Source organism: Argiope bruennichi, chromosome 10, assembly GCF_947563725.1.
Source record: "Argiope bruennichi chromosome 10, qqArgBrue1.1, whole genome shotgun sequence".
NCBI lineage: Eukaryota > Metazoa > Arthropoda > Arachnida > Araneae > Araneidae > Argiope > Argiope bruennichi.
The window spans coordinates 27,381,679-27,394,566 of NC_079160.1; the positions used below are offsets into that span (position 1 = coordinate 27,381,679).

General features: G+C 31.7%; 1 protein-coding gene across 1 annotated transcript in view; it reads left to right on the forward strand.

Moving 5' to 3' along the window:
• LOC129988161 (uncharacterized) overlaps window positions 1–9,034 on the forward strand; it is a 59,209-nt gene extending 50,175 nt beyond the window's left edge. Inside the window, exon 3 of the mRNA XM_056096314.1 lies at window positions 1,843–9,034. Coding sequence (XP_055952289.1) covers window positions 1,843–8,985 — 7,143 coding nt within the window. The 3' untranslated portion in view covers window positions 8,986–9,034. The remainder of the gene's footprint in view (window positions 1–1,842) is intronic.
• Window positions 9,035–12,888: the final 3,854 nt, after the last annotated feature.

Here is a 12,888-nt window from a genome sequence, read left to right on the forward strand (position 1 = left end):
CAGTGGGTCAAACCGGAGTTGCTAGGAAAGCAGCTCTTTCATAAGTAAGTTGAAAGTAAGAAATTACTATTTTTTGTTTTTTAGTATATCATTTCATTTTACACATTAGGGGAATTTCGGTGCCTTTTAGAACTGCTTGCCGAGCAGCCTCAAAATATGAGTATTTTACTTGTTAATAGGGCTGGGCGATGACGGAGTTCATCACCGCGATATATCGTCCAACAATATCGATATTTTTCGATATATCGTGATATCATTATTTATTTATAGCTATTATAAGTTATAAATAGTGTCTTTTTAACATAGTGACTGATCAGAACGACTCCAAATGAAAGGAGTATCAATCTATATAATAAAAGTATTTGTCTTCTGTTGAATAAAATTAGTTAGAAAATAATTTTGTTAAACCCCCGTTAGTAAAGTGTATCAATGCCAAAGAATGTCTACATGTTGCAATTTATAACATTGCGTTTAAAATAAGCATTTTCATACATTAGAACATGACAGTGTTTATAGAAATATTTAAAAAATTTATGTATGAAGGTCAAAAAGAATGGAGAGCAACAAAAATGAAATCGAAAATTAATTTTGAATATCGATTTATTGTATCTCGATTTATCGTGAGCCGCTAAGCAAAAGCGGAAATATAACGGAATTTATTTTCTTTTTTATGCGAGTACGCTTAAGTGTGAAAATGCGAGCTGCGAATAAAATAGTGAATTTAATCTGCATTTATAATTTTTTTTTTATTTCTGAAGATAAATATTTAGCGATTAAATAAAGCACAACCTTCTGATAACCGCAATTATTTTCCCATAATGGTATCATTCAGTTAGAGAACGGAAAACAGTTTATTCCAAAATGGCGTGCTTAAAACAAGTACTTTTATAAGAATGTGACAGTATTTATAGAAATTTTGACAAAAATTTGTATAAAGGACAATAAGAAAGAAGAGTAACAAAAATAAATAATAACACTAACCGAAATCGAAAACGCAAATTAATTGTGAATATCAATTTATTGTATCGTGATTTATAGTAAACTATTATTCATCATCATGATTTCGATAGATCGATATTTTTCAAAAAACTGTCATAATTAAAAATCGATTTTTTCAAAATACCGATTTTTTTTCGATAAATCGAAAATCGGCACAGCCCTATTTGTTCGTGTATTTTCTGTTTTTACAGATGCTTTTATTATTTCTTTTTTCAATTTCAGTTTGAAATAAGCAAATGTAATCTAAAGCAAAAACACAAGTTTTAAAATTATATCAAGCGCTGCTGCGGTCCTAACAGATGATACGTCTCAGGAAGTAAGATTCTTTCGCCTTAAATATTGACATTAATGTATGGCATTTAAAGGCCGAAAAATTTAAAACAAAAAGGAAATCAATTCATTCTTCAATGGTTCAGTCTTCAGATGGTTCATGAGTTTAAGATTTGTGACAATCTTTCGTTTTCTCTCCAACGTTCGAGATATCTTGTAAAAAGATTTCATCAATGTAAGTAACGTAGAATTCGCAACTTTAAGTGCACTTTGCAAATTCTGAGATAGTGTCAAGTAATTGTATTTTCTTCGCCGTCTTTGTCTAAAGGTATGCATGTAAAGAGACATTCAAAATATCAGCTTTGAAGACAACCAAAAAGTTCTGTCTGCGGTTTCATGATGACCTATAACATTCTTTTTCCACCCAAAGACTTTCCTCAGTTTTGGTCACTGCATACTTTAATTTTTGAATGGCTTATATTTCTGTTTTAAATGGAAAAAAAAATATTTAAATGATTATTCATTCTGCTTAAAGATATAATATTAATTCAGTTATGTTTGTACATGTTTCAGATGCCCAGAAAAGATCCATGGAGTTACAAAAAAAGAAGGAGGACAAAAAAAGTGAAACATTCCTTACAAGAGAAGGAACGTTCAATGACTCAACATTGCCGAACTTCTGATACACTTGGTGAATTGTCAACATCCACAGAGCTTGTCTCTCAGAAGGCATTGGATCTTCCACTGAAAAAGGAAGAAATAATTTATCCAGACACAAGATTTCCACGATCGACTACGCTTTTTCCAGCCGAGGGAACGCTTATCGATGACGAAAAGGAAGATTTAACGTCAGGCACTTCTAGTGTAATTTTTAAGCGTTGCGCTGAAAAAGAATTAGTATCCGCAAAGTCTAAAAAACTTAAAGAAAATGATCCACCTAAGTCAATAGAGCCAACAATTCCTGATGATGTTATTGTAATAGAAAAACCCCAAACACAAGTTAAAGTTGATTTAATCGACTTGACTGAAGAATCTCATCCAGTCGTAAAACTATTTTGCTCTCCTACTAAGACTAGTCATCTTGGGAATAGATTACCTGGCAAACCAAAAACAACATTTGAAGATAATGATTTTCTTGTTAAAGATAAAAGTAATGAATCCAATACCATTACCGATATTGTTAGTGCGGCAGGCATAAATTGCCATACTATTCAGGTAAAAGCCGAACAGAAGAAAACCTGTAAAAATAACTGTCATATCAGTGCCAATATGTCTTATATCTGCAATAGTAAAAAAATCAATCCTCCCACGGAAAACTCCCTTCCTTCCGAAGTGGAAGATGAAGATAGAATAATAATGAAGGAAAACAGTGATAAAGTTAATTTAAATCAGTCTCATGGTGCCCGTCCCTTGGATAACTATGTTCAAATAAAAGCCAAGCAGAGTCAGTTGAATGAAAATAATACTGGAAGCAATTTTGGGAAATCTCATGTTGTTGCCAGCCCAAACATCGCAACTGAAAATTCTCGTTTGAGCTCTGAACTGGATAAGGAAACTGATGATAGCGGAGAATCCGAGGGCCAAGTTTGTACTTTCAGCAAAGTTTCAGATTGTAATGCAAAAGACGTCACAAACGCCTCAGATGTTGTTAATCACTCGTTGAATGCTGCTATTATAAAAGTGGAGCAAAATGACATCATCAACTCTATACCAGTTAACAATTTTTCTTCTCATGGTGAACCGATAAGCATGAATACTGATGTTCATCCAATACAAAGTTTGCAAAATAACACTAATGCAAACTGTGAATTCAGTGATATAGCAGCTGAGGATAGAATACTGAATGAAAACAGTGATAAAGATAATTTAAATCAGTCTCATGTTGACCGTCGCTTGGGTAATCATGTTCAAGTAAAAGCCGAGCGAAGTGAGTGGAGTGAAAATAATGCTGAAATCAATTTTGGGAAATCTCATATTGTTGTCAGTCGACACCCAAACATCACAACAGATAATTCTAGTTTGAGCTCTGAACTGGATAAAGAAACTGATGACAGCGGAGAAGTCGATGGCCAAGTTTGTATTTCCGGCAATGTTTCAGATTGTAATGCAAAAGATGTGACAAACGCCTCAGATGTTGTTAATCACTCGTTGAATGCTGTTTCTATAAAAGTGGAGCAAAATGACATCATCAGTGATAACTCTATACCAGTTTCCAATTTTTCTTCTCATGGTGAACCGATAAGCATGAATACTGATGCTCATCCAATTCATAGTTTGGAAAATAATACTAATGCAAACTGTGAATTTAGTGATAAAGCAGCTGAAGACAGAATACTGAATGAAAAAAGTGATAAAGATAATTTAAATCAGTCTCATGCTGTCCGTCCTTTGGATAACCATGTTCAAATAAAAGCCGAGTTAAGTGAAAATAATACTGAAATCAATTTTGGGAAATCTTATATTGTTACCAGTCCACAACCAAACATCATCACTGATAATTCTCGTTTGAGCTCTGAAATGGATAAAGAAACTGATTATAGCAGAGGGGTCGATGGCCTTGTTTGTACTTTCAGCAATGTTTCAGATTGTAATGCAAAAGACTTCACAAACGCCTCAGATGTTGTTAATCACTCGTTGAATGCTTTTACTATAAAAGTAGAGCAAAATGACATAATGAGTGATAACCCTATACCAGTTTCCAATATTTCTTCTCGTGATGAGCCAAAAAGTATAAATATTGATGATCATCTAATACAAAATTTGCAAAATAACACTAATGCAAACTGTGAATTCAGTGATATAGCAGCTGAAGATAGAATACTAAATGAAAACAGTGATAAAGTTAATTTAAATCATTTTGATGTTGTCCGTCACGTAGGTAATCATATTCAAATAAAAGTCGAGCGAAGTGAGTTGGGTGAAAATAATACTGAAATCAATTTTGAGAAATCTCATATTGTTGCCAGTCGACACTCAAACATCACTATTGATAATTCTCGTTCGAGCTCTGAACTGGATAAAGAAACTGATGATAGCGGAGAAGCCGAAGGCCAAGTTTGTACTTCCAGCAATGTTTCAGATTGTAATGCAAAATACGTCACAAACGCCTCAGATGTTGTTAATCACTCGTTGAATGCTGCTACTATAAAAGTGGAGCAAAATGACATCATCAACTCTATACCAGTTAACAATTTTTCTTCTCATGGTGAACCGATAAGCATGAATACTGATGATCATCCAATAAAAAGTTTGCAAAGTAATACTAATGATAAATATGAATGCAGTGATATAGCAGCTAAAGATAGAATACTGAATGAAAACAGTGATAAAGTTAATTTAAATCAGTCTCATGTTGTCCGTCCCTTGGATAACCATGTTCAAATTAAAGCCGAGCAGAGTGAGTTGAATGAAGATAATTCTGAAATAAATTTTGAAAAATCTCATATTGTTGCCAATCGATATCCAGAAATCACAACTGACGGTTCTCATTTGAGCTCTGAACTGGATAAAGAAACTGATGATAGCGGAGGGGTCGATGGCCTTGTTTGTACTTCCAGCAATGTTTCAGATTGCAATGCAAAAGACGTGACAAACGCCTCAGATGTTAATCACTCGTTGAATGCTGTTACTATAAATGTGGAGCAAAATGACATAATTAGTGATAATTCTATTCCAGCTCCCAATTTTTCTTCTCATGGTGAACCGATAAGCATGAATACTGATGCTCATCCAATACAAAGTTTGCAAAAGAACACTAATGCAAACTGTGAATTCAATGATACAGCAGCTGAGGATAGAATACTGAATGAAAAAAGTGATAAAGGTAATTTAAATCAGCCTCATGCTGTCCGTCCTTTGGATAACCATGTTCAAATAAAAGCCGAGTTAAGTGAAAGTAATACTGAAATCAATTTTGAAAAATCTCACATTATTGCCAGTCTACACCCAGACATCACAACTGTTAATTCTCGTTATAGATCTAGACTGGATATAGAAACTGATGATAACAAAGGAGTCGATGGCCAAGTTTGTATTTCCAGCAATGTTTCAGATTGTAATGCAAAATATTTGACAATCGCCTCGAATGTTGTTAATCACCTGCTGAATGCTGTTACTATAAAAATGGAGCAAAATGACATAATGAGTGATAACCCTATACCAGTTTCCAATTTTTCTACTCATGGTGAACCAAAAAGTATGAATACTGATGATCGTCCAATACAAAGTTTGCAAAATAACACTAATGCAAACTGTGAATTAAGTGACATTGTAGTTCCTTGCCTTTCCTCTGTTTGTCGTACTGAAATTTCATCTGGCATCTTCTCTAGAAAGAGTGAACCAGAAAAGATGGATTTTCAGGAAAATTCTGTCAAAAATGAACTTCAAAATTACGGAGACATACAGCAAGAAAGTACTGACTCAAATATTGGAACTAATGCTGAGAACTCATCTAAAACATTATTTACAAATATATCTAATTGGATAAGTATTTCTCCTATCTCTGGTAATGATATTTTTGGCGATGGTGATTCGGAATATAAACCGGGAACATTTGCAACTCCATTGATTAAATACTTGAATTGTAATAAAAAAACTGACATGCTTGAAATATATCACACAAAAACTGCTCTCAACTTATACAGATCAGCGACAAGTTTCCACGCACAAGAGAAATCAGAATTGTATTTATCAGAAAAATGGGAAGTATCATCAAATTTGCAAATAAACGAAAAGCCATCATTTAATTTAAACATTGACGAAATTACAAATAAAATCTCATCATTGCTGAATTTTTTCAAGCCAAATATTACTCATTTGGATTCAAACTCAGCTTCATCTCCATTCTGGAAGTTTGTTGATGAAAGAGAAAAGCAAAATTCATTAAATAGTGATGGTTTATGTGTTGGAATGCGGCAGAATAGTTCTCCAAATTTTCTTTTTGAATCGTCTTTAAAAGTTAGTGAATCATGGCCGGGGAGTGTCTCTAATTCTCAGATAGAAGATTCCCCGATGGATATCCAAAATTCTGTAAAAGATAATTGCCCACCTGCCATATGTCTCCCGCCGTTAGATTACAATAAAAGAAGTGAAACTTCTAACGGTCTGTCGACAGAGTCAGTGGAAAATCCGAATGAAAAATTGCTCTCCAAAGATTTTCTTTGCCAGATACTTAATAATGTCAAGACTACTGCAAATATTAATGTCTCGTCGAATCCACCAATTGATCCAATAGTTAAGTCAAACATAAATATCGATGAAAGTATTTTCGAAAATCTTCGTCAAATAGATTTCCTCAAAATTAAACCAGTTGAAAGCACAGATATCATATCAGACTTAAATAAAAAGAATTACGAGTGCATTGCAAAGAATTCAGAAATGTCTCCACACAACTTTTCAGCACCTAATGAAAATATTAGTAATCCATCTACCTCGTACGACGACACTTTTGAAACTCCTCCAAAGAGAGTTAAAAAATGTAAAGATACCGCAGCATTCGAGAAAAACGCTAGAAAAATAAGTTATGAGGAGTATAAGAAGAGAGATAAAAATGTAATAACTCACCCACCAATTCATCAACTTAATTCTTATTTCCAGTCACACGCATTGGGAGCTTCACCTATTTCTTCTAATTTTGAGCAAAATATGCATACTCCTCTCAAAAATCGCCAAAATCATGACATTCATATTTATAATGATATAGCTTTGCGGAATCCCTATCTTCAAAGATCGGTTAATACAAGCCCCAATGACCCTAGGTTAACTCGAAATAACTCACCTTTAAATAGAGACTTAAACTCTGAAAAACATTTAGATTCTTTCAATAATGGTGAAATCAGTCCTCATCACAGTGTTCCTGAAACTGCAAAACTAACCCTTCGTGTTCATCGGAAACGAGCAATATCAGCTTCAGAGACTAATGCTTCTAATGAACCATTTTGTCACTCGGATTTTAATCAACCGACTTCCAAAAGAAATAGAATTGCTTTACTTCCTACTCCGTCTTTTAGAAGTAATTTGCTTACTGTGCCTCAACCTCATCCTGTTAATTCCGTTTCTGGTGTAAAAAATTGCCAGCCTCTCTTTTCACTTCCCAATTTGTCAGCTAACGCTTCATCATCTTCTTCTCCACAACATCATTTTGTGTCGCAGGGAATTCATCCGCAAATGTCCAGGCATCCTGAATCAACCCATGATCAGTACTCTTCTGTAAATGTTAAACGCCAATTCATGCCTTATCCACCTCGTCTAATCAACAACCCTCCTCTTGTAATACCTTCTAATACCGGACCGTGTAATTCATTTGCATCTGAGCGATCTCCCAATCATTCCACAGTAGGATTCCATTTTGAATCTCTGATTCCAAAACAGATAAAAGACAATATTGGAAAAAAGATAGTCGACAGAGATAATGTATATCCCATCATCATTGAGAGGAACACAGATTGGCTATATGGATTTAATGTGTTTGGAAATGTAAGAACTTGTGAAATGGGCTTTGAACTCCAGCGAGTGCGATTTAATTACGTGGATCATCTTACGCATTATAATACGTATTTCCCCCTTCTGTTGGTTGAGTGTTTTAGCAATATCTCAACGTGCTTGAAGAAGAGAAAAACGGACACCAAAACCTGCAAGATCGTAGATTATTCGAAAGATGATGGACGTTATGTTAAAATTTTGTGCGAAAGCTTTATTCATTATTCTGAAGTAGAGACAATCCCGACTGAGGATTATATAGTTCTTGTAAAATTCGGCACTTCTCCTGCAGGTGGTATTAAAATGCTTGGCTATGTCCTCTCTTCCTGCACGAGACCATATTCGCAGATCCACGACCACGGCAATGAACTTTTAAAATTCTTGAAGGTAGACAATCTCAAAGATGTGGTCAAATTTAAAATCCTATTTAGCATTGTTTTCGAAGTTCCTGGCATCGACCTAACAATGCCCATAGAAATTACAAGACTGACAAGTATTAAAAAAGTCCTGATGATGAATGAAGCCCTTGCGAAACTTCCAGAGTCACCACTGTGCAATATTGTTCTCAACCCTCGAGGTCATGTTATGAAGAGTATTGCCTTACCTCCCAGTAAGGAGAGAGATTCCTTCACCACCGTAGCACAAGAGGCTATCCAATTCTTAAAACTTTCTTCCCCTCAGTTGATACTCCTGAAGTGTGCTCCTTTCACGGATTCTGAATTAGCTATAATCGTGTTTGTGGAGGAGATCCTAAAATCTGAGTATCCTGGTAAGATACTTGTTTGTGTGCGCAGGGAGATTTTAAGCGAGATGGGAAAGAATCTCCTCAAGTCTACCCGGAACTTGGTTATCCTCAGCAGGGAGAAAGAGTATTTTCAGACAAATATCCATAATAGAGTTCTCGATGTAAAGATCTCACATCTGTCAGAGAACCGAAACATAACGAAAGAGGAGGCCAAAAACCAGGTGCTTGAGGAATCGAAAGTTCTACTGGCTGTGACTGGAACGTGTTTCTATGAGGATGTGGGGTATATTGTAAAAGACCTTACTTGTTGTATTATACATGATGCAAATTCTTACACAGAACCAGAAACTTTGCTTCCCTTGTTGTACAAGATCCGGCATCTTCTTTTATTTGGGGATCTCAATAAATCTCCGATAAACTCAAGATTTGCCATGACTTTGGGATATAACAAGAGTCTTTTCTATCGAGCTCACATGAATAAATTTACTTTTTAATCGTCATGAACATTATATAAATTCATGTTATCGATTGCATATTTGTATAAAATCATCATCATTGTATTTTGTGAATAAAATTTTGCATCTATTGACTAAAATATATGCCTTCATGAATTTATTTATTCTCTGATACTCTAATATGTTTGGCTTACTACTTATAGAACATTAATAGCACATATATATAATTTAAAACGACGTTTCGTATAGCCGTGGATTTAATGCTTTCCTATAATAAAGTGACTATGCTGAATTTATTGAAACAACTTATAGCGCCTCTGCGGCGAATCTGGGAAGGAAGTTAAAAGAAAATCAGTGAAAAAATCCAAATAGAAAAATGCATTCTATATCATAATAAAAACACAGGAAAACATTTCATGTAGTTATCTGTAAAACTGACGGAGATATTTTCTATTAAAATTATTAACTTCCCGTAACTTGTAAAAGGGGTTCATCCTAAAATTGGGAAATATATTCTCCGGTATTATCATACAATTTTTCTGAGTTAAGCAACGGCTAAGTGAAATTTAAGCAGTTAAGAAAGTAAACAAAAAATAATTTGAAAAACATCTGAGGTTATTGAGGAAATATTTTAGAGCAAACCTTGTACAAGTCACAGAAAATTCATAATTTTAATCTCAAATGTCTGCATCAATTTTGTAAATAACTTCATGAAATTTTTTATAATGGCGCACATTTTTCTAATTGGATTTTTTGGCCTGTCTTCGTTATTTTTGTAAGTTCCTTATTTCGCTGCTAGAAGCGCTGTAATCTGTTTCAATAAATTCAGCAGTCATTTTATTATAGGCATGCATTACATTCCTGGCTACACGAGACACATTCTGAATTTAAAGTGCTTAAAAGGATTTTACTAATCACTCTTTATGTAATGAAATTTTGTCTAATGATTAAGTAAGAAGTTGGTTTTTTTACAACTTTTAAATGAATTATCATTCGATATAATTCTTTTATTAAGTATAAGTAAATGAAAAAAAATTTTCGAAAATAACTTTGTTTGTAATCTAATTCTTTTCTAATATTTCAAATAAATTAAAAAATTTACTTAGTTTATAATTTTTAAACTAGTCTGAATCTGCAATTTTATTATTTATATTCGATAATTGGATTTATTTTCTTTATTATGTCAACTTGAAATTATTCCGTTGAATAGTTTTAATTTGATATTATTGTTAAAAATAAATGTTTTAGGCATCTTCTAAACATGATATTTTACACATAAAACAAATAACACAGAATTATAATTGGATTATTTGCTTTTGAAGTGTGGATCACTTACTCTTTAATGACTCGCATATAAATACTTTTACTATGCAAATTTTTTTTTTTCTGATTCTTTATTTCGATTTCTATCTTCATTAGATTTTTTGCATTTTTAAATAAAGAATTTGATTAAACGATAACTGGAGAAATTAGTAAGGGTAACTTGTTATTATATTACAGCATAATTTTTGAAAAAATTTCACTCTTGAATATTTAGTGGGTGGAAAAAATTTCCTGCCTTTTTTAACCATTAAAACTATTATTGCGTCTGGCTGAAAAAAATGAGAAAATAAAACAGTAATTAATAATAATTTTTTAAAAAAACTGTACATTTATATAATTTTTAAAGAATCTATAAATAAAAAATGAGAAAATACAACATTGATTAATAATAATTTTAAAAAAAACTGTGCATTTATATAATTTTTAAAGAATTTATAAATAAAAAATGAGAAAATACAACATCGATTAATAATAATTTTTTAAAAAACTGTACATTTATATAATTTTTAAAGAATCTATAAATAAAAAATGAGAAAATACAACATTGATTAATAATAATTTTAAAAAAAAACTGTGCATTTATATAATTTTTAAAGAATTTATAAATAAAAAATGAGAAAATACAACATTGAATAATAATAATTTTAAAAAAAACTGTGCATTTATATAATTTTTAAAGAATTTATAAATAAAAAATGAGAAAATACAACATCGATTAATAATAATTTTAAAAAAAACTGCACATTTATATAATTTTTAAAGAATCTATAAATAAAAAATGAGAAAATATAACATCGATTAATAATAATTTTAAAAAAAACTGTACATTTATATAATTTTTAAAGAATCTATAAATAAAAAATGAGAAAATACAACATTGATTAATAATAATTTTTAAAAAAACTGTGCATTTATATAATTTTTAAAGAATTTATAAATAAAAAATGAGAAAATGGAACATTGATTAATAATATTTTAAAAAAAAAAAAACTATACATTTATATAATCTTTAAAGAATCTATAAATCTAGATTATTTATAAATTATTTTCGCTTACAGATTTTAAAAGAATGTAAGGAATTTCACTTCAGTGCCATTTTTATACTCATTAATTTATTAGAATTTTTGTAAACCTTGAAATAAACTGGAATGAAGCGGGACGAAGTCAAAAACGAGTACTAATGAATAACGTATTAAAAAGATTTCAATGTATTATGTAAATTTCAGCAATCACAAATTACATTGAATTTTACCTTCAAATATGATTACATCCCAAATCACATTTCGGATATTATTTGGTACGTATTCTATATGTATAAAAATATAGTTTTTTAAATACATTCTGAATTTTAAAATCTAGTTTCGGTTTCGGTACTAATATATTTCGTAATTATTGTACTCAGTTTGAACTGGTGATTTTGTCGAAGCTCCACATTTTAGATCTTCCATGAATTAGAAAAAACACATTTCTAGGAAATGTCCATCTGTCTGTGACAAAGATAATTCAAAAACGCCTTGAGCTAGACGGATGAAATTTGGTACACAGTCTTTACACAAAATTTGCGGATTTCTACCAAATTTTGAGTAAAATCTATTCAGAGGCTGTTCGAATATAAATTAACACGATAACTACAAAACGAAGGGAACTAGATAGATAAAATTCGGTACACAATTTACACAGATTTAACATCTATAGTGAAGACATCAATCAAATTTTGAACCAAATCCAAACTCAAACTCAAAAACGCAATGATTTAAATATATTAAATTTGGCGTGGGTGTAGTTTCGTTTAGTTGTATTAACGCCCCTTTTTAAATCAACACTAGGGCTATTTTGAGACGGACTCCGAAACTTTGAACCGCGGTCAAAGGACGAGGACGACGCCTGAGTTGTTGTTGTTGTTTTTACTTCATGCTTGAGAACCTTTTATGGAAATGAGATGTCTCTTAAGAAATGCGAAAAGTCATGTTGTGCTAAAATCGTTTGGTTATTGCCATTTTAACCCTTTAAAGGGCCATTTTTTTCTAGTCATATTATGTTTAAATATTTTTAGGCTTGAAATTAGAATAAGAAAAAGGATTCATTTAGCTTATTAGATAAATTTAATTTGATTAATTAATTAATAATTGAGTAACAAATCAAGACACGTCATTTTGTGTGAGATAAAGAACTGAAGCATCTAAGTTTCTGTCTTTCTAAAAAACATTGTCAGAACTGATGCCAACCTACATAATTTCATACAAAGATTGATAAATTTGGTGGAAAGCATACTTTTCACGGCCCTAGAAAGGGTTAAAAAACTATTTGATGGCAGTAGAAAAAAAATTGAAAAGTGATATTTTAGGTCTTCCTCCTTCGATTGGGATCAAAATTTTTATAGATTTCTGTTCAAAAATTTTTTGTGTAAATTACTTTTATATATTTCTGATTTTTAAAATTATTAAAATATAAAATGTACTTCCAAATTTTTAAAAATGCCTAACTTTATCCGTGCTTATTAAGTATTGTAATTTAAAGTAAAAATTATTGCCAAAGATTTCTTATATGTTGAAATATATTGGGAAAAGGGGAAATCTCATTAAGTTTAAGAATTCAGATTTTCGATCGCTTATAACGTAT